Genomic DNA, 17,317 nt, shown 5'->3' on the forward strand with positions numbered 1-17,317 from the left:
ATTTTCGTTGAAGGTTTCTGGAATATTGGGGTATTTATAGAGCAAAGAGGCGGTGCAGGAGGCCACCGAGATGGTGGTTTGTGCTCCCCTCAGAGCTCCCCTCAGGTACTTTCTTGGCCCAACAGGTGTCTTCTGGTCCAGAAAAAATCCACAAAAAGTTTCGCTGCGTTTGGACTCCGTTTGGTATTGATTTCCCGCGAAGTAAAAAACAAGCAAAAAACAGCAACTGGCACTGGCACTATGTCAATAGGTTAGTCCCAAAAAATGATATAAAATAATTGTAAAACATCCAAAAATGATAATATAACAACATGGAACAATCAAAAATTATAGATACGTTGGAGACGTATCAGAGCTATGATGACTAGTCCTTGATATCTATCTTATGATGATCCTTTCATATCTTGGACATTTTGCTCCCTTGTGTTGCATCTAACCCTTGTAGGTACTTGGATATGTACTACTTCATAAAGCTTGCTCTCAACATCCATAACTGGAGCAAAGGAGATTGAACCAAGTATCTATACCTTTGATGTGTTCAAGGAATAAGACAACTCAAATATATCCTTTGACACCATATGACTATATTTCACTCTTGTCAAAATGGATAGATATGTTGTTCCTTGCAAATCTAACCCATATAGGAAGATGAGCTACAAATGAAAGGATAACTCCAACTTCCACTGTACAAGCATCCACCTCAAGTTCAACTACATGAAGGACATCCACATCAAACCCAATGTAAGTTCTTACATGTTAGAGAAGCTTTACTCAAAGACATGAGCCAAAGCAACTCAATAAGATGTGAATACATTAAAATGCTTAAATGAGAAATGGCAACTCCATTTTGAGCTTAACGATGAGTATGACCTATGGTCAAGTGAACTCACTTGACTCCTAAGTCAATATAGTCTAACATAGGTGACTTAGTCACCAATCCCCTCTAGATGAAGTTCTCTAGTGTTCTCCTCATTTGCACTTCTTTTGCCTTTCTTTCGCTAGAGTGTTTACTTCTTTTAAAAAAACTTCATCTAGATTTCTTTCTTTTCTGTGTTCTTTCTCTTTTTGTTAGTTTCTGGTCAATTCATTGCAAATCTTATTTGAATTCCCTGAAAATCTTTGTGAGATCTCTATTGCAAGTGAGATGAGTTGACAAAATTTTCTCTCTGTGTTGAACTCGTCTCTCTGATCTGAAGCCCATAGGTCACACCAAGTACAAATAAAACCATGCACACAGTTCATCAGTGCCACCGAAAAGGACTAATTTGGATCCACATATGTGCTCTGTCTGTGATTTCTCCATCCCGGAGTCACCGATCAAAATCAATCGGAGTCACCGCTTCACTCTAAAAGAATGTCTTGCCAAACCTATTTATTCTTTCTTTTCAGCTCCACTCAATGATTCTTTCCGTCTATCTGCATCACAAACTGCATATTGCTTAGCTGTGCTCCTCCAGGACCACACTCACTTGACTCATAACCTTGAAGCCAACCCTTCTTGAAAATTGATGTCAAAGGGGGAGAGAGATGCACCATCAAAGCTTATCTTCAAGTATCTTCCATATCAAAAGACACCTCCTAAGGAAGGCAGATGCATTTCTAACAGAGGAGAGATTCTACATGTTTCTAAGAGGGGAGAGACATGTTGTTATTTCAAGTTGAGTCTTTGCTTCTCAACTTGATGAGTAGTTTTTGCTCTAATTTTGTCTCATCCTACCTACTCCCATTATCCAATGATAGATTCAGGGGAGAGAAAGTTTAAGTTTAGGGGAGCAAAATCCTTGAAGTCTATTGCAAATCCTATTAAATATGTTGGGGACATGTCTATATCTAAAGTACTTACCTAGTGATACTCATCAAATACATGTCATCCTAGTCTTGGTACCCTTGTGGATCTTGTGACTCTTGTTTTTAGTTGAAATTTTCTTGTATTATCTAACCTTGTTTTCTCAAGCTTATTTCTTCAAGAACTATTTCAAGAACCTCAAGGTAAGTATATGCATCTAACTCATGTGCATGATGATCTCTTGCTTGTTGCACATATTGTTTGCAAGAAAGAATCATGGAAATGAAGGTTATTTCTCTCATCATGTTGCTTTGATGCATATAACCAAGATACATGTAACTCATTACTCATTCCTTCCTGTTGTGCATTCACATATCTTTAGCTTCCATCATAAGCATGATTGCACACTTGTAGGGGGGCCTTATGCATGTTACATGTTCTTTCAAAGCTTTAATGTACTACCTACTATATTCTTATTTGAAACTTTGATGTATGTTGTCATCAATTAACAAAAATGGGGAGATTGAAAGCACATTTGCGCCCTTGGTGGTTTTGGTAATTAATGTCAACATACATATTGTTGGACTAATACTATTATCTAGAATATTTAAGACATGTTCAACAGCAGCATGGCAAGGACATGACGATGTGGACCCCTTTAAAAATGTCAAGGACAAGAATTGGCTACCCCAAGACTCTACATTTTTGGTTTAGTGATCCAAGATCACATTGAGTCCCTTAGGAAATCCAATGCTATTAAAAGGGGATGAGGTATTGTTGATGAGGTTGTTGCTCAAGTGCTTAGTGGTATTGCTCCAAAAACCCTCAATCACTTTCTCTAACACATCTGTTCAAAACCCTAAAATCTTCATTTCGGTCCCACCGATATCACCTACTTCGGACCCACCGAGATGATCATTCCATTGCCACAGCCAAAACCCTAGCAATTCGGTCTGACCGAAATGGTTCTCAGTCCCACCGAGACGGCCTTGCCAAGTTTCTGTAATGAAGTTGCTTCATTTCAGAATCACTGAGATGAACTGATCGGAATTACCGAAACAAGTCTTGCCTTAGCCATTGCACTTCGGTCCCACCGAGTTGGCATAATCAGTCCCACCGAAAATCCTAATGGTCAAGTATTTTGCACTAGTCGGTCTCACCAAGATTATCATATCGGTGCTACCGAGTTGGGTCAAAAGCTTGTAATGGTTGGATTTTTGGTGCTGCCTATTTATACCCCTCCACCACCACTTACTCTTCAAGAGAGCCATCAGAACGAAACACAACTTCCACCGTTCATTTTCTGAGAGAGAACCACCCACTCATGTGTTGAGACCAAGAGATTTCGTTCCTACCATTTGAACCTTGATTTCTAGCCTCTTCAAGTTGCTTTTCCACTCCAATCCTTCTCCTACCAAAGCCAGATCTGTGTGAGAGAAATTGAGTAATGAGGAGACTCATTTGAAGCACAAGAGCAAGGAGTCCATCACCAACACAACATCTATTACCTTTTGGAGAGTGGTGTCTCGTAGATTAGTTAGATGTCACTTGGGAGCCTCCAAGATCATGTGGAGTTGAACCAAGGAGTTTGTAAGGGCAAGGAGGTCGCCTACTTCGTGAAGATCTACCCGAGTGAGGCTAGTCCTTCGTGGACGGAAGCCATGGTGGAATGGACAAGGTTGCTTCTTCGTGGACCCTTCGTGGGTGGAGCATTCCGTGGACTCGCGCAACCGTTACCCTCTGTGGATTGAAGTCTCCATCAAAGGGGACGTACGATAGCACCGCCTATCGGAACCACGCCAAAATCCTCCGTGTCTCCATTGCGTTTGCTCTTCCCAAACTCCATCCCCTTTACATCCTTGCACTTGCATGCTTTACCTTTTCCGCTGCTCATACTCTTACTATGCTTGTGTAGAATGCCTTGTGTGCCTCTTAACATGTGTTAAACTCAACCTTAACTTGAAGAATACTAAAAACTACAACTTTTACTTGTTAAGGGTCTAATCACCCCCCCCCCCTCCCTCTAGACCCCTCTTCCCGATCTTTCAAAAAAACATAAGATTTTTTCGAAGATGTTTTTTAAGGGCTTTTCACAAGATATTAGAGTGGATGAACATTTTTCTACGAAATCTAGTGCAAATGAAACTCAAAGAAAAATGCCTATGACTTACAATCCTAAGAACCAGACAATCTCAGTAGGAAAAAAACTATGTATTGGAATTCTCCAAAATGTTGTTGAAAATCCTTCGAATCAGAGTCCCTCAAATTCTGGGGTACAAAGGGGGATAGGTTAGCTGCTCAAAAGATGATATCGGGTGCCTTACAAACAAAACGACCCAAAAACCAGAGATGTTCACACCAATACAAATTTCACATTAACTCTCACAAACTTCTAAAGCCCCATTCTGTCAGAGCATGGTTAATAGTATAGCCAGCTGCTAGCTATAAGCCAGTGTCATGTCATATATAGTCCATTTATAGCCAACATGTACAATAGTAGATGAAAAAAGCATACTACTTTTTTGTTATGTGACCCACTTTTCATTCTCATAAAGTGCCTAGGAGCACGTGCTAGAGCTGGCTCTTCACGAAGAGCCCGCTTACCTTCTCTCTCCTCTTCTCTTTCCTCCAACTAAGCACAAATATACTAGTTTATTTCTTATAGCCCGCTGACTCAACTCTATTGTACTTGCTCTCAATCTCTCCCGTGTTGTCCAACGGCACAAGACATAGCACGGCTCCAATATATCTAGTGCACTTTCGGAATATCTCTAGTGTCCAATATATCTCCAAACAGGAAGGCAGGCAAAAGATTCAGAAAGTTCAGGCTAAGCTCTTCAGTCTTCACACACAGCCAAAGTACACACCAAACAGTTCGGTGCTGCTTATCCTTTCCCTTGCATATATCTCTGCCATTCTCCACCTCTCGCTCCCAGACCTGCTCGCGCTCCAACAAGCCGCAAAGCGCCATGGCCTCCATCCCGTGCACCATCCAGCTCGCGACCAAGGCGGCGTCCTCGTCTTCCGGGTGGAGGTCGCCGCGGGCGGTGGGGGGAGTGCTGAGGACCCCGCAGCTGGGCGGCGGCGCAGCGTGGCTGCGGCCGTCACTGTTGAGCAAGGTGGCGCCGGCGAGGGAGAGCGGCAGAGTGAGGTTCTTCAAGTTCGGGAACAAGGACGCTGAGGGCGCCGGCATCTACGGCAGCCAGGCGAGGGACGACTTCGACCGCGACGACGTCGAGCAGGTGAGAGCCCGTTCCCTGAGCTGCCTCTGAATCTCCATTGCTGCCTGCATGCGCTCGGCATCTGACAAGAATGGGCGGCAGTACTTCAACTACATGGGGATGCTGGCGGTGGAGGGCACCTACGACAAGATGGAGGCGCTGCTGAACCAGAGCATCCACCCGGTGGACATCCTGCTGATTCTGGCCGCCTCCGAGGGCGACTTGCCCAAGATCGAGGAGCTGCTCAAGGCCGGCGCCAAGTACGACGTCAAGGACGCCGACGGGAGGACGGCGCTGGACCGGGCTAGCGGCGAGGTCAGGGAGTTCATCACCGGCTTCGCCGTGGCCAAGAAGGCATGATCACTCATGCTTGGAGATTCCGGTTTGGGGTGTGTAGATTCTCCTCCGTTTTGCTGCGGTCGGTAGAGTGAGCTTAGCCGGGAGATTCACGAGCTGCTCGGGTCGGCACGGTGCAACGACTGACCTTGCTTTGCGAAGGACCTGATCTCCATGGAAAGTTTGAGTAGTTGCTGAACCTGACGAGCAGGTTTCGTTGCGTCATCCTTGAACTGAGGCAACTGATATATAATGTTATTCGGAAATAATGTTATTCGGAAGAAGAAGAACCTTGCTTCAGCTTGCTAATGTTATGCAACTATGTAACCGGCTTTAATTTGTAGGTGCATATATTTACTTACTTCAACCTCTTTTTTGTAAATGAAATCTCAGAAATGGAAGAGTGTCAAATGTGCCCTCACATAAAAGTGAAGCATATCAAGAAATCATTCATGTATATTTGACCCGGCATTTAGTGGCTTACACTAACCTGCGCCGGTCAACAGTTCTTCCTGACCAGCATCTACACCAAAACGCCTACAACTGGATCTAGTTTCTACAAGCACCTCGAATCTGCTAAACCAAAAACACAAGATTAAAGAATAAAGAAATAAAAGGAAAATGAAATCCAGACAGTATTTTTCTGCCACGTTTGCTGAGAACGAAGAAATCACAAAAACTAAAACCCGAAATTCAACAATAACACCGCAGGCATTTGAATCTCAACAGAAACACTACCACAGTACAAAGCCTTCAACATTTATTTCATTTGCTTTCCTATTAGTCTCCATCAGTACATGCTCTATGTACTACAGTTTTACAACTGCGGAAGATTTCACCTACCTCCGCCTGCACAGTGAACACGAGTATAAACTCTATAACCCCTTCCTCGTAAAAAGAATTCTATAACCCCATTACGAATCCACACGATCCTTATTTTTTTCTAGTATTATCAATTTCGTATTTTGTATGGGTTGTGAATATCACTAACTACGAAACATTCGGTAGATGGCAGCTGTACTTCAACCTAGGATGTGCGCGGAGTGCTTGTTGAAGAGCAGTGTCCACTGTGACTCCCTCACGGAACAACTTGTCATATAAGAGGCAGATAAACTGAGCCAAGTACTCCTCTTCATCAATATCTTTGTTGCCTTCACCGTTTTTCTCAGCATCGCTGTCTTCCCAGTCACTTATAGGGCTAACAGGTTCAGGCTCCGACTCATCAGCTTCATCATCCCCAATGACAAACTTCCCATTCTCGAGGCTTCCACTTACATCCATCCCATGGTATGCGATTGCCTGGGAATCTGGAGGCTCGACAGATGACGAGATGACTGCTTTGGCACCAGAATCCACGAATGCCTTGACGAGGCCATGAACAAGACCATACTTGCCACTGCACACAATAATCCTCTCCCTCCATGCTCCAACCTGAGCCAAAAATATGAGTTTAAGGTATAACAAATCAAGAGCGCCGTGAACTCTGGATATGCATAGTAGAAAACATGGCAAACAGAAAAAAGACGCTACGATGTGGCAGCTATTGAAAGAGTACATCTGTCCCGCAACACATATTTCTGGGTGTACCCAGGTTATGCTACCAGGGTGGCAGAGGAAAGCAGGTCAAAATAGATTTTCTTGATACTCCCTCCATTCCACAATATAGTGCCTATAGATTTTTGTGAAAGTCAAACTTTGCCAACTTTGACCAAGTGTATAGAGAAAACTGTCTACATCTACAATACCAAACATGTACATTCTGAAAATATAACTCACAATGTATCCAATGATGTGCATTTGGTATTCTAGATGTACCTACTTTTCTCTATAAACATAACTCACGATGTATATTTTATCTATATATAGTATCTAACACCCCTACTTTAGGTGACGTTTGATGCGTACTGTGATACTGGGTTATTTCCGCTCTAGGTCCACCCATATATGGCTGGTGTGAATATACCCATTCCCCTGTACTGTCTTATACGTGAACGGTGCCTCTTTGTCACAACATGGCCAACCACCAATGTTTCGCTACAATTTGGTTCATGACAAATCTTTCGAGTCAGCTGTACATTTACCATGTCAACTTTTGATAACGGTTCCATGAAAAAATATGCATGTTTGACCCCGTATTCCTAGTTGATTTGAGGAATCAACTAGCAATAATGTATACAGATTTTAGTTGAAGATGCTCTTGCATTTCATAATTAACTACATTCCACTGTAAGCATTTTGTACAACAGTTCCTATATATGGACATATGAAGGCTAGTTCAAAGGAAGTGCAATCTACCCATAATGGCTTACCATCCAGCGAACATCTTCAGGTGACATGTGACAAGCAGGCACTGTCCTCCTGAACATATAGGCACCAATTTCTTGGTTATCTTCCATCACCTGCGACAAGGAAACTTAGCATACCCAATGACCTGTCTAGGAAACAAAGAAAAGGAAAAGGCAGTTCCTACTTGTGTTTGGCGCCCTATATAGCGGTGATGTATCCCACCGATTTCAAACGATGGCCATTCCGCAACTAACTCAGACAAACATGAAATCTTTGAAACAGAATATGCACCCTTTCTTTTAGATCCATGCAGCATGGTAGACAAGCTTGTTTTGACACACTGCAGAAACCTGTCTGCAAGTTCCCCTGGCTCAGCAACTACAAATACGTCATTCTGCCAGCTGCAATAGCAAGTTTTGCATCACATAACCAGAACTGCAGGTACAGAAATGCTTGTTTAACTAAACAAAAATATACAAACAATACCTCAATATCGAACCAGTTGAATCATTTTGAAGAGCCAGGTGTATCACACCAACCTGAGGCATATTTTGCAACTTGTCATACAGTGACCGAACATGTCCAGATGGCTGCCATGACTTTATTGGCGATGTTGGTGGTGATGACTTCATAGCTGGGTGACCATCCAGGCTAAGCGGCGGAACTAGGTCAATTCGACCAATCCGTTGAGTGCCTTCTGGACTATACAGAAGTGGACTAGATGGAAAACTCCCAGTAAACAAGGGAGAGGTAATTGGAGTTGGGAGTGCAGTAGTTGGCTTTCCAAATCCAGAAGTGCTATTCATTAGAGTAAGCCTAATACCATTCTGAGAACAGAATGCTTCAAGCGAACGAGTATGATTTATCTTCTTTCCAAAATCAGGATTAAATGAAGCCTCTACAAGTAGAACCACACGTCTCCATCCCAAGGTAGGATTACTTTCACTTAAACCTGAGAGATGATTATAAGATGTTTCAACCCCATATCCCATTAAATGTTACCTGAAGGTGCCAGAATGTAGATAAGACAAACCTGATTTTGATGTACTCAATCTTGAAAATGACAGGGATTTGACAATTCCAGAAGACTTCTCTTCCTCTTGATATCTTGGAACTAAAAGCTCACAAACATTCTTAAAAACCTCTAAATTTTTCTGAATATACTCTTCGGTTGCAGCCTCCAACTTAAGCCAGACAGCCGGGTCAGTCTCATCTAACTCCATACCACACCGGTCATCAACTGACAACATAACAAGATCTTTCACTCATTTGAATATCCAAGATCGTTACTTTAAAAGCGCCAAAATGACTAAAAAATACTTATGGCTATGTTGATATGGGTCGAATGTACAGCTTCCTTGAAAGTTAGATTACCTGGATTAAAGCGGAAATATTGCATCTCAGGAAGCATAGGTATCAGTGTATCCAAAGTTTCTTCCACTCTCTCCACTGAGCATGCACTTTCTATTAAAACTTGCCCAGTGTCCAAGTAGCGCCATCCACCTCTCCGGCTCTAGATGAAGACACAACAGAATTCTATGAGAACAGTGTGCCAAAGGTATATATCTCAGATCGAAGTTCACCGGAATCTACGCATAGTAAATTTACAAGCAATCAGTATTCCTCTTGGATGACTTAGGTGTTTCCTCATAGTACATTTATGCCTGGATTTGTTATTTCTGGAAGAGGGAGATCTGTGGCCACTAAATATAGAGCAGGTTAGACTGATAAATTATTTATAATGGCACTTAATGGAAAATCCTGCATTAATTGAAAATAATTAGACCTTAACCATAAAATTTACAAGCCTAGTGCTCTGTTGCGTGATATTCTAATATTTATAAAATAGGAGAAGTAATTTCCCACAGGAAAAAGGAAAGTACCAATCTCGTAAAGAACTGGTTGCACATTGGATACCTATCCCACAACATTGAATATTTTAATGATGAAGTTGTTGAAGCAGCAAATTCAAGAACTATGACGCGTATTACCTTAGTTGGAACTGAGCCACACCCTATTGAAACTAGGCAATCTATTCTCGTATCAGGCCACAAAAGTTGTGCTTCTCTTATTGCAAAGATCGTGGGATTGTTCGCTACAATCGCTCCATCTTGCCAGCGATTTACATCTGATAATTAAAAAGAAAGAGAGGAAGAAAACAGTAAACAAGATAAATGAGTACAGAGGTACATGCTCCAAGATAATAGAGGCATACTAATTCTTGCACAAATTGAAATCCAATAGCGAGTTTAGGAATGTTTACCATCAGAGAAATCATCCAGATAATATGGAGCTGCAGATGATGCTCTTATGGCTTCCCATACGTGATGCTTGCAGCTCCCCATAAAAGCTCCACGTTTAATCCCAACTGGTGCACCAGAAACAACCGTTCCAACTGCGCCAGGAGATGGACTTTCTGCCATTCCTGGTGATACCTCCAGAGTGCCCGGTGGATACTGGAATACATTATCAGATTATCATATGACACAAAACATAAAAAGAGAAGACAGAGAACGGAAGCAGGAGGACGCTGATAGCTAAAGTAATACTACTAAATAATACTTTGTATCTTTCTTTCTGATTTCACTTTTGATAACTAAATAGTCCCAGCATACAGCTGTATAAAGTACAGTTGAAATTGAAAACGATAGAGCAATAATGGAGGATAAGAAGAACCTGATAGTTCCGGAATATATATGGTTGGGCAGGCATGGCGCTGACTAAAGTTGATACAGCAAAAACCTTCGGAATGCCTTTCACAGAAGACTCTATTAGAAGGTCACCGTCATCATCAGCACACATTTCCTTTAGTAACCTCTCAAATTGATCTGCGCTGTGCTGTAATTAAAATCTCTTAGTCACCACCTCACCACACTGCAGAACATGAAACGCCACAAAGAAGTTCAATTGTTCATTTATACCTTCGACCCATGTACAACCACTCTAAAACTCTGTGATGAACTTTTGAAAAGTTGATCAAGTTTCTCCTTCCATGTAGCAGCTTCGTCCTTAGGGACAGGTTCCGCAAATACAAGTTTACCTTAAAAAACAGCAGTTTAATTGACAGCACATTATTGTTAATATAATTAAAAAAGTAATGAAACATGAAGAGCCAAAAAAACATTCACCAAGTTTTGTATATATCTCTTCACACTGATCCAAACTCATCTTCTTGATTCCAAGAGCCATCGCAAGCATGCCACCTGTTGATGTACCACATATGAGGTCAAACATTTCATGTATGCGCTTCCCAGTTCCTTGCTCTATCTGTTTTAGCATTTGGACAGTTGCAAGGCCCTTCATGCCACCACCATCCATTGAAAGAATGCGCAGACCCTTCTTTGCAACTGGTCTCCCTCTTATTGCCCGACGCAAGTTCTCGTTCTCCCCTAAAGAGATCCACAAACACATCAACACATGTTATGGTTACTGACTGATCACGAGAAAACAAGTCAATCAGAACCAACAATATGCATACCTAGAATTGCGAGAGCGCGAGCAGCTGCCTTGCTGACACGCTTCTCTTGTGAAAAAGTAGAGCGAATTAAGAGGTCACGTAAGCTCTCAGAGTGAATGAGGGTGCGACGAGTCTCCAAGCAGAAAGCCAAATTGCCAACTGCAAATAGAGATAAGCGTTGCACCTAACAAAAGGAAGCAAATAACGGTGAGCCCCCAGTGGTTATCCAAACAACATATCAACCATCAACCAGAGTCTAAATCCAGATCATCTTGCCTCAGAGTTCTTGTGTGCACAAAGTGCTTTCAGTGACTTCAGCACATCTTTTCTCAACATCTTTTGAGCAACATGATCAGAAACAAAAGTTAATGTGACCACAACTTGCAATACTGATATTAATTCTTCATCATCAAATGATTTCAGTACAGCTTCTATAGGCTTCATAATATCACACTTAATCAGCTGCATTGCTGATGAAATATCTGACGCCAGTGACGAAAGAGCAAGGCATGCTTGCTCGACCTGAAAAGGTGATTGTCAATTATTGAAATTAAAAAAATGTGGTATGCTTGAAATATACAACTATTTTCACAAAATTCATCAAATATATGGATGTTCAGTGTTGAGTAGGTACCACGTGACGGTTATCACTGCTTATCATGCTGATAAGCTGTCTGACAGCATTTTCTTCTTTGCTAATGGCAACTTGATTGGTACGATCTTCCATTATTTTGGCCAACGCAGAGGCCAGCAAAGGGTGGTGACAGGAAGAGAACCGGAAAACAAGCGAAAAGAAGGCACTAAGTTTGTGCCTGGCCGCAATGAAGTAGGAATAGTTCTCAGTCTGGAAACAAAACCCAAAGGCAAATTTGTCAAGAAAAGAGTTGCAAGTAATGAGATGACCTAGCTAGCAGAATGATAGAATTCCAAGATAGTTTATCTACCTCTATTTCCACAGTGACAGACTTAAGACTTTCAAGTGCATCAATTCTAATATTTGCAAGTGTGAGATGTCTAAGGTTATGCAGCGGCAAAATTTCTGGAAGAAACTCTAGGGGATTTCCGAACAAGCGCAATACACGCAGCTTAGGCACTGACCTGCGGGAAATCGACAATGAATTGTGAGGAAAAACAGCACAAATTAATAGAAGCTACAGAAAAATAAATAACCTCTATAAATAATATTTAATAACCTGAAATCCAATAATGGACGGACAAGCTTGTTGTGTTCTAGTGATAATTCCTCCAGCAAAACACATTGCCGCAGTTCTACTGCTTGGTAAAGGAGGGGAGAAAGCTTAGATCATTGCAAGGACAGTTGATATGCATAACCTTGAATGGCAAGAAGTCTTGAGATACAACAAAGCTGTAAACACTAATTTTAGAGTTATTAATGAATTAAAGGTGTGCTCACTAACCAGGGACAGAAACTAGCATGTTGTTGTCAGCTGTAAGCACTTTCAAGTTCTTCAAGTCACCAACTTCAGGTGGCAAAACTGACAATTTATTGTTGTCAATATATAGCTTCTCAAGAAACGAAAGGCGAGTTAGTTCAACCGGAAGCACCTGCCAAGTTTTCATATAACATTTCATGGTTAGAGTTGCCTTTGGATGCCAATCAGTCTCAAATTTCATAGCCTTGCAGCCGACAAAAAGGTAACACATAGTATTTCAAAATTGAGAAGCACGTAACAAGTCACAGTTGACAACACTAGTGAAACTGTTAATAACGCATTAAAGGCCCTAAGGGGTCGTAAGCTCAGGATTAATAAGATAATTGGCACGTTAACTATAAGATTTCACTCATTGGACAAAAAAGTCTAGAAGCTGTCCTACTGCAAATGTTAGGTTTCATTGTTCAGTACTGAATGCACAGAACAGGCATCTTCCTACAAAACGATCAGCATTAAGCATCAAACAGACAGCTAGATCAGACATGATTCCACACCACCAGTCACACAACGCATGATGCTGAATTTCACACTGGAACAGCAGGGTTTCTAGTAAAAGCTAACAGCCACATATGACCAAGAAATGTTCACACGCCATCAGCATGCTGCATGTGTCCACCACAAGGCACAGCGCCAAGCTATACACCCGTGCCCGAGGTTAAACCTGATCAGAATCTCTACAACCAAAAGCAGACCAGTGCAGACTGCAGAGCAAGCATCCAAACACAGCGCCCAGGAGCTTCTACACAAATCCCAAACCCACGATGGCACTTCCCGTATCTACATTAATCACGCGCGCATGGAAAACGACAAGGAATTCGAATGTGTGGGAGTGATGGACTGACCATGAGGCCGCAGTTGCAGAGGCTGAGCACCGTGACGGAGCGCCAGTGGTCGGCGAGCACGGGCACCCCTGCGGCGACGGCTCCATCAGCAGCCGGTGCGGGCGCGAGGTTGGATCTGATGAGGCGCGCGAGGACAACGGCGCCGTCGCCGGTGCTCTGCGTGGAGCCCAGCGCCCGCGCGACCCGCACCGAGCGCAGCGCCTCCCGTCTCCTGACGACCCGCATCTCCACCCCCACCTCGTCCCCGTCGTCGGCGGGCCTGAGATCGACGCAGACGACGTCGTGGGGCGGGGGCAGCGCGACCATGAGCTGGGACTGGAGGCGCAGCGCGACCTGGTCCTCGTCGTCGCTGGTGGACCAGTCGAGCTCGATGCGGAAGCCGAGGTCGCCGTTCATGGTGGCGACGGGCGAGGAGGAGGAGGCGGTGGGCGACGCGGCGGTGGGGGACTGCGGGGGCGGGGCCGGGGGCGAGGAGGGGTCCTGATCGGGCTCGTCGGCGAAGTCGCCGTAGTCGAGGGTGAGGTGGAAGATCTCGGAGCTGCGCTTCCAGCCCAGGCCCCAGGACGACATGGCGGGCGCCGCCGCATCAAATGGCGGGCGCTAGGGTTCTTCGAATCAGGAAGCGCGGGGGGGATTTGGGAGGAAGTGGTGTGAGAAGGAAGACGAACGCAGATCAGAGGAGCGCAGTGTGGGCGTTGCGCGTCTCGGTTCGTTTGGTTTGGCCCTGCGGAATTTTCTTTGCGTCCCTTTTCTTTCTTTCTGTTTGGGGTTTTACCTTCCAAACTCCGCTACCGACACTGTACGGGTCCACAGCACAGTGTTTCCTACCCGAAATTAACGAAACCCCCAACTCCAAACAGCTTTGGTTTTTTTTCTGAGGGGAGGCTACCCAACTCCAAACAGGTTTTTTTTTTTAGGATCAACTCCAAACAGCTGGAGAGGCGAGGCCCCATCCATACATGGGCCTAGTTTCCCTCAGCTGCGCTGCCCGGCCCAACTGTCTTCACTTTGTTTTAAGCCCAGCCAGCAATCTATCTCCTCCCCATCGTGCATCTTCCTTCGTCGAACCAAAGCGGTACGGAAGGGAAGCAGGCGCCGTCTCCGTCGCCGTCGTCTCGTTCGTCCCCAAATCTTCACCGAGCTTCCGCTCCGCTCTCGCCCCGCGCAGCAACGCGGAGGAAGGTAGGGACCTTCCATTCTCTGCCTCCTTTGTTTTTATTGGTTTCTTCTGCCTCCCTGCTTGTGATCCTCGTTTTGGTACGCGTACGTGGATTTCTTCTTCATAGCGTTGCTCTCTCCCCGATCCCCATCCCGCGAATCAACCTTCTCCTTCTCCTCGTAGCAGATGCGGCCGCTTAGGGTTCGTTGCTCGCCGCCGTCCTGACCTCATCAGACGGCGCCGATCCACGTCAGCATCCACTTGCCCCCGCTCCTCCCTCCACTTACAGGTCTGGACAGATCTGCACATGATTCCCTCTCCCCCTTTCAGAATTAGGGCCGTCCGGTAGCACCATAAGGATTCTGCTTGTTCAGTGGGTGGGTTTTTGTGTGGATCGAGAAGGATTTCTACGGTGATTTCATGTCTATGTAATGAGCCAAACCTATGAAGCGGTCAGTAAATTTGCGAATTGATTGATGGTAGATGGTGAAACTCTATTATGTGATGTGTTTATTTCAGATGCGTGTGTGTTGCACCGAATTCTAGATTGAGGTAGTACAGATGTTGAGTTTAATGCCGGTAACGAATTGAGAAAAAAAATTCACAAATCCGCGTACTTAGTGAATGACTCATTTCTTGTTGGTCTAGTGGATGGAGCTTTCTGTTTTTGTATCTTTTGTCTTACTTGTGAACCTGCCAGTCCAAAGCAAGAATTTCATCTATTAAACACCAAACAAATTAGTCTAGTGGTATTTAAGACTATCCACCATTCACCATAGACAACAAATTTGTATCCACAAGTCTTTCCAAACAGGCGATCACTAATTTCACTAGCTTATTTTTGCTGTAGCTTATCTGGACAGCTGTCTTATGGCACCCTTAGTTTCGGCGTTTACTGGAAATTCGTTAAAATGCGTCATTTTATCTGTATTTCAATAAATAGAACTCAGTAGTTTCAGTTGGTATTGGTATTTAGCAGTATGGACATGAATCTGATCTTTCCAAGTTCAGTAGACAAAGAACCACTTTCTTTATGACCGAAGTGTGCTGATGCTCATGTATTGATGATATTGGTTCTTCATTGTGCAGGAATGGACAAGTATCACAGCAACACCCGCTTTGCACCCCTTAGAGACGCTCCATTTGCTCTCCGTGGTAAGTGCTCTTGGAGGAATTTGCTATGTTATTTGTACCTCTGAATTCTGAAATAGTTTGGAGATATCAAACAAACACACCACAAGTCAAAGTGGGTGCACATATGCGCCTTTCAACTGCATCTTGTTGTGTACTTTTGTAGGATGTGTAATGGACTAACAGCTGAGGTGCAAGCTGGAAAGAATATTAGATAGAGTGGTTTGATTGGTGTGTTATAAGAGAATGCATCTATATCTCATTTTTATCTGCATATATGGGTTCGTAAGTCAGTTTGTTGTTTACTGAAGAACATCCATGTTTTTAGTTCATAAATCTTTGGCATGCAATTGCTATGTGTAAATGGTACTATACTATTATCAACATTGTTTTCATCATTCTTGCTATTCTTCTCTATAGCAATCTGCAGTTTACTTTTCTAATAAGGCTGGTCACATTTGTTGCCTTTATCTTCAGGTGCCTTTGGTACCTCCAACTCATCTTTCAACAACATGGATGGCCTTAGACACTCCTCAAGCATTGGGCAAGCAAAGAGCTACACATCTTCTCCCTTAGGAGCTCTGCGACAGAAGATGCCTCCATCTGGAAACCGATCCCTACATACAAGTCGTCCCCTGTCTGCTCCTGTTGCGAACCGCCCACTGTCTCCCCATCTTCCTCTGAAGAAGCCACAGCTGAGCGCCACGTTCTCCATCTCACACCGTATATTTGGCGTTGCGCTGGGTGCTGCCATCATATCCATTCCTCTTGCTACCAGGTTTGGCGTCATGTTTGAGGTCTGAGTGAAATGCAGCCTGCGACGACGAGGGGTAACATTGCTGTGACGGTTCCGTTGTTGCGCATAATGCAACTGTAGGTGCAGTTGTAATAACTGTCTTATCAATCCTGCAGATTTTATGAATAATGTGGGAAACTATCCTAAACATCAGTGTAATGAAAACATAATTTTGGGTCTTCTTTGGTACGAGGTCTGCAAATCCGAACCAGATCTTTTGCTTTGGTTTCAGTGTTTTCCTTGCTCTTGCAAAAGGGGCATTAGTGTTTGATAGTTTTTGTCTGTTGAACTGATATTTCAGTGTCATGTTTCCTGCTGCACATATGTTGGAAGTGTTGTATTTTCGACTCCAGGGCATGTTTGGTTGTGGGGGGGAAGTCCGGGATCCCCGCCTGATCCCTGGGTAGCTGCCACCCGTGGACAACTCTCCCTGGGCAAGCCATCGCCCCGTCGTGGTTGCTCCGTTGTGTTCGTAGCTGCTGTGCTGCCTGCCCTCCATGGCATCTCGCCTGGCTGCTGTACCGACGAAAACGCCGACGTCTTGTCTGGCCGCTCCAGTGATGAGAACGCGGTCGTCCTCGCCAGCCAAGCAGTCCCTTTGAGGCAAAACGGACAAAACAGACGGCCAGCGCGCGGGCGTAAACGGATTTTTGTTCGTTTTTGTCCGCTTTTGACCCATCACGGCCCAAGTTTGCGCCCTTTTTGGGGTGAAACGGACAGCGCGTAGACGGGCAGGACGCGCGCGCTTGTCCTCCCCTGACCCGTCCGTCGGTGGCACAAAGCAAAACTCGTTCGCGCCCCATTTGGCGCTATTTTCCCCCAAACCATCTCACGCCCCCCTCCCCGCCC

The 17,317-nt window shown here is 44.1% G+C and overlaps 3 protein-coding genes across 3 annotated transcripts; 2 read left to right on the top strand and 1 right to left on the bottom strand.

The window, feature by feature from the left end:
• The first annotated feature begins 4,658 nt into the window (after window positions 1-4,658).
• On the top strand, window positions 4,659-5,643 carry LOC125536832 (protein LHCP TRANSLOCATION DEFECT-like). Its single transcript, XM_048700109.1, has 2 exons — window positions 4,659-5,028; window positions 5,110-5,643. The coding sequence occupies exons 1-2, from the start codon at window positions 4,756-4,758 to the stop codon at window positions 5,365-5,367; spliced, it is 531 nt and encodes a 176-aa protein (XP_048556066.1). The 5' UTR covers window positions 4,659-4,755; the 3' UTR covers window positions 5,368-5,643.
• A 435-nt stretch (window positions 5,644-6,078) lies between these two features.
• Window positions 6,079-14,122, bottom strand: LOC125536830 (phospholipase A I-like). Its single transcript, XM_048700106.1, has 18 exons — window positions 13,383-14,122; window positions 12,505-12,652; window positions 12,280-12,358; window positions 12,031-12,184; window positions 11,721-11,930; window positions 11,363-11,608; window positions 11,108-11,270; window positions 10,758-11,018; window positions 10,551-10,669; window positions 10,306-10,467; window positions 9,893-10,085; window positions 9,621-9,757; window positions 9,004-9,142; window positions 8,663-8,869; window positions 8,116-8,581; window positions 7,814-8,030; window positions 7,653-7,742; window positions 6,079-6,774 (listed from the first exon to the last, which is right to left on the bottom strand). The coding sequence occupies exons 1-18, from the start codon at window positions 13,950-13,952 to the stop codon at window positions 6,334-6,336; spliced, it is 4,002 nt and encodes a 1,333-aa protein (XP_048556063.1). The 5' UTR covers window positions 13,953-14,122; the 3' UTR covers window positions 6,079-6,333.
• A 204-nt stretch (window positions 14,123-14,326) lies between these two features.
• On the top strand, window positions 14,327-16,692 carry LOC125536831 (succinate dehydrogenase subunit 3-2, mitochondrial-like). Its single transcript, XM_048700108.1, has 3 exons — window positions 14,327-14,564; window positions 15,631-15,696; window positions 16,150-16,692. The coding sequence occupies exons 1-3, from the start codon at window positions 14,342-14,344 to the stop codon at window positions 16,473-16,475; spliced, it is 615 nt and encodes a 204-aa protein (XP_048556065.1). The 5' UTR covers window positions 14,327-14,341; the 3' UTR covers window positions 16,476-16,692.
• The last annotated feature ends 625 nt before the right edge of the window (window positions 16,693-17,317 follow it).

The sequence above is a fragment of the Triticum urartu genome, chromosome 2, assembly GCF_003073215.2.
Source record: "Triticum urartu cultivar G1812 chromosome 2, Tu2.1, whole genome shotgun sequence".
NCBI classification, from domain to species: Eukaryota; Viridiplantae; Streptophyta; class Magnoliopsida; order Poales; family Poaceae; genus Triticum; species Triticum urartu.

What these genes read in the sequence shown, in the direction of transcription:
- LOC125536832 (XM_048700109.1), top strand. Translation starts at nt 4,756, where the DNA reads ATGGCCTCCATCCCGTGCACCATCCAGCTCGCGACCAAGGCGGCGTCC. An exon ending in ACCGCGACGACGTCGAGCAG is followed by an intron (nt 5,029 to 5,109) that starts GTGAGAGCCCGT and finishes AATGGGCGGCAG; the next exon opens with TACTTCAACTACATGGGGAT.
- LOC125536830 (XM_048700106.1), bottom strand. Translation starts at nt 13,952, where the DNA reads ATGTCGTCCTGGGGCCTGGGCTGGAAGCGCAGCTCCGAGATCTTCCAC. An exon ending in TCGCGCTCTCGCAATTCTAG is followed by an intron (nt 11,019 to 11,107) that starts GTATGCATATTG and finishes GGATCTCTTTAG; the next exon opens with GGGAGAACGAGAACTTGCGT. An exon ending in ATTGAGTACATCAAAATCAG is followed by an intron (nt 8,582 to 8,662) that starts GTTTGTCTTATC and finishes ATCATCTCTCAG; the next exon opens with GTTTAAGTGAAAGTAATCCT.
- LOC125536831 (XM_048700108.1), top strand. Translation starts at nt 14,342, where the DNA reads ATGGGCCTAGTTTCCCTCAGCTGCGCTGCCCGGCCCAACTGTCTTCAC. An exon ending in GCGCAGCAACGCGGAGGAAG is followed by an intron (nt 14,565 to 15,630) that starts GTAGGGACCTTC and finishes TTCATTGTGCAG; the next exon opens with GAATGGACAAGTATCACAGC. An exon ending in CGCTCCATTTGCTCTCCGTG is followed by an intron (nt 15,697 to 16,149) that starts GTAAGTGCTCTT and finishes CTTTATCTTCAG; the next exon opens with GTGCCTTTGGTACCTCCAAC.